Source organism: Arachis hypogaea, chromosome 12, assembly GCF_003086295.3.
Source record: "Arachis hypogaea cultivar Tifrunner chromosome 12, arahy.Tifrunner.gnm2.J5K5, whole genome shotgun sequence".
NCBI lineage: Eukaryota > Viridiplantae > Streptophyta > Magnoliopsida > Fabales > Fabaceae > Arachis > Arachis hypogaea.
Window position 1 is genome coordinate 116,890,743 of NC_092047.1, and position 3,805 is coordinate 116,894,547.

At 40.3% G+C, this 3,805-nt stretch overlaps 1 protein-coding gene across 1 annotated transcript; it reads left to right on the plus strand.

The window, feature by feature from the left end:
- LOC112728627 (protein CELLULOSE SYNTHASE INTERACTIVE 1) lies at window positions 1–2,566 on the plus strand. Its single transcript, XM_025778848.3, has one exon. It carries the CDS (start codon window positions 561–563, stop codon window positions 2,307–2,309), a length of 1,749 nt encoding a protein of 582 aa, XP_025634633.1. The 5' UTR covers window positions 1–560; the 3' UTR covers window positions 2,310–2,566.
- The last annotated feature ends 1,239 nt before the right edge of the window (window positions 2,567–3,805 follow it).

Sequence of the window (3,805 nt, forward strand, 5' to 3'; positions counted from 1 at the left end):
TGTTTGCTTGTAGCTTACCTTACCTATTCGTTTGGTTGCTTTTTTTTTTTTTTTTTTTCATAATTAAGTTCCCTTTCGGGTCCTATGTTTTAAGAATTTTATTATAATATAGTAATGTTATGTGTTTCCAAATGTAATATGGACAAAACCATCTTCCAATTTAAGTCAATCCAAACGGGGCACTCTCATCTGTCTCATATCGGTTTTCTTTTCCATTTGCCTCCAACTTCCAACGAAACAACTCACTATTAAATGACACAACTACCCCACTGAAGCACAAGATTACATTTTCTAGGGAGAATTCTAGGAGGGTATTTCGGTAAAATCAGTTACTAGTATCCAAGTCTGTATCAGCTGCAATCTAAGGATAAGCACAGATCTGCCGGAAAAAAAAAAAGAACTTCTTTCTCTCCTCTCTTCATTTCTCTCACTCTCTTTGTTTTCTTTTATGATAAGATCGTTGCTCGGATTCTAACCATCGTGACCTGGCCGGAATATTCTCACCGGAAATGGGTTTCCACTACAGCCACTGATACCTCTGAAAATATTTAATAGGGAATATGGGTAACGAAGAAGACTTCGCCGGAGAACCCAACTCCTTTAGGAAGGAGGCACCCGCCGGAACTTCCAACCTCCTCCGGCGAGCAGCGGAGCTCATTGCCACCGTGCTCTCCCTCTCCCTCTCGATCAGGGCCTTCGCCACCAAATGGCAACTCATCCGGACCAAGCTCGAGGAGCTCCACTCCGGCCTAATCGCCGCCGAGAACTGCGACTCCGGCGAGAACCCACAGCTCACGGGCATCCTCCCATCGGTGATTTCGACCGCCGGAGAGTGCCGCGACTTGGCGCGCCGTTGCTCCGACCTCTCCTACAGCGGGAAGCTCCTTATGCAGAGCGATTTGGACGTGGCGATTGCAAAGCTCGACGGCCACGTCAGCACCCTCTCGGAGATTTACAAAAAAGGAATATTGGCGAATGGGTCTGCCCTCGTCGTTTCAAAACCGAGTCTTGGCGCTTCAAGAGAAGACATAAGGTTCTACGTGAGGGACCTATTAACGAGGATGAAGATTGGGGATTTGGGTATGAAGAAAGTGGCTCTCAGGAACCTGTACGAGGTTGTCGTCGAGGATGACAGGTACGTTAAGGCCGTTGTGGACGTTGGTGACGTGGTTCATGTGCTGGTTGGGTTTCTTGGTTCAACTGAATCGGGACTCCAAGAGGAGAGTGCAAAGGTTGTTTCTGTGATTACAGGATTTGGTTGCTACAAGGGCAATTTGGTAAATTCAGGAGTGGTTGCGCCGTTGGTTAGGGTGCTGGATTGTGGGAGCGAAGAAGGGAAAGTTGCTGCAGCGAGGTGTTTGGTGAAGCTCACTGAGAATTCTGATAACGCTTGGTGTGTTTCTGCACATGGTGGTGTCACTGCGTTGCTTAGAATTTGTGATGGTGATGATGGTGGTTGTGACGGAGATTTGATTGGTCATGCGTGCGGTGTGTTAAGCAATCTTGTTAGTGTTGAAGAGATTAAGAGGTTTATGATTGAGGAAGGTGCGGTTTCTACGTTTATAAGGCTTGTGAGGTCCAGGGATGAAGCCATTCAAGTGAATTCAATAGGCTTCATTCAGAACATTGCCTCTGGTGATGAATTGGTTAAGCAGATGGTGATTAGAGAAGGTGGAATCCGTGCTCTGTTGCGTGTTCTTGATCCTAAATGGCCCTGTTCTTACAAAACAAGGGAGATTTCAATAAGGGCTATTGAGAATTTGTTTTTCTCTCCGCTTAGCTCTGTGAGTGCTTTGATTAGTTACGGTTTTGTGGATAGTTTGCTGTATTATGTTCGAAATGGCGAGGTTTCGATTCAAGAATTGGCGCTGAAAGTGGCATTTCGATTGTCTGGAACGTCCGAGGAGGCGAAGAAATCAATGGGGGATGCAGGTTTCATGGCTGAGCTTGTGAAATTCCTGAATGCGAAATCGTTTGAGGTTCGCGAAATGGCAGCTGAGGCACTCTCTGGGTTGGTTATGTTGCCTAAGAACAGAAAGAGGTTTGTGCAGGATGACCATAACATTGCACTTATCCTTCAATTGCTTGATCCTGAAGAGGGGAATTCAGGTAACAAAAAGCACTTAATCTCAATCTTAATGTCATTGACAAGTTGCAATAGTGGGAGGAAAAAGATTGTTAGTTCTGGTTATGCAAAGAACATTGAGAAGCTTGCAGATGCTCAAGTTTCTTCTGATGCCAAGAAACTTGCAAAGAAGCTATCCACAAACAGGTTCCGCAGCTTGTTCAGTGGAATCTGGCATTCATGAATGAATCTGATTCTTTTTAACTGTATATTTACATAAGTGTCTTACAAGTTTTGCTAATTGGTTTCTTCTGTTTTCATTTCATGACAAGAATAGCACAGCTTCGTGTTGAGATTTGTAACAAGATGTAGTGATGATACCATAAAAGCTTTGTTGTAGATTTTCAAAGAGTTATTATATTATTATATTATATGATATGACAAACAAATAATGTTAATTAATTACTAATTACAGATATCTATTTTGGTGTGTTGTTGGAATTATTCTTGAGAAATATTTTATTGTTATGAATTTGTGACCACATGGGAAAGACAGACACTTCAATCCGTGGGAAGCATGTGAGTATGCAAAGAAGATAGCGATAGATGAAGTTTCCATCTGCATTATTTTTGTCTCTAGCAATGCTTGCTCTTGGCTTTTACTGATTTTTTGTTTATACTTTATAGTAAATTCCTTGCTGCTGATGAAGAATGTATACACCAACATTTTCTTTTATTGATGCATATACTTTTTTGTTTTCTTCCTTTTATTAATTACTATTTGCTTTTCAAGTTCTAAAATAACACATTTGTCTTATCTAGAATAAAGTGTGTTTAGGTATAATCGGTGATTGGTGAAGTCAAAGACACGCATAACCCATCTTATAAACATGTATTGATTATTTCACTTAATTTTCACGCGAGTGGGTGGCTAAGGATGTAGATTTTACTCTTTTATGTAAATAAATAAATGGTTTAAACTTTAAAGGTGTGAATGTTGGAAGGAAATCTATAACCTTGTGTTATGTGAAGATGTGAAGGTGTTGGGTCTATAAAACCAAAGGTAGATATGGCTACACAATGGGAAACATGTGAATTTGCATATCCAATAGGCTCAAAGATTTGAAGCTCTCATTCCGAATTTATTATTTCACTTATTGAGGGCTTTCAAGGTTCAAAGATTTGTGTTATTTTATAATATTGGAGCAACATTATTCAATAGAATCCAATGCATGGAGAACACTGTTCACATTTAATTTCTTAACCATGTTTTCAAGACTGGTGTGCATATATATAAACATATTGTGGCGGTTTTCTAGTGATGTCACTTGTTCCTAAATGCAGCTAAGAAAACATGATAAAGCCATTTAGAGTTACAAATTATCTTTGTTACATCAGTTAGCTTGGATTCGAATGTTTTCCTTTTCAAAGAGAACATGAGAGAGTAGAGTTTCTTTTTTACTTTTGACTTTGGTCAAGGTGAGAGTAGAGTTTGTATCTCCACGCCTACAACTATAAACAAGATTGCGGAGATTGGAGAACATGGCCAAGGGTTTTTTTTTTTTTTTTTTTTCATTCTATCGTCCAATCCGTGAAGGCAGGTATTAATCCGTTGCGAATCGAATGAGTTGCTTTATGCAGAATTCGAACCCTGAAACTTGTTTAAGCGGATTAGCTCACCACTAGAGTCATGTTGGTTTCAAGGGATTATGACGAAACTACTTAATACGAAGCAGAATT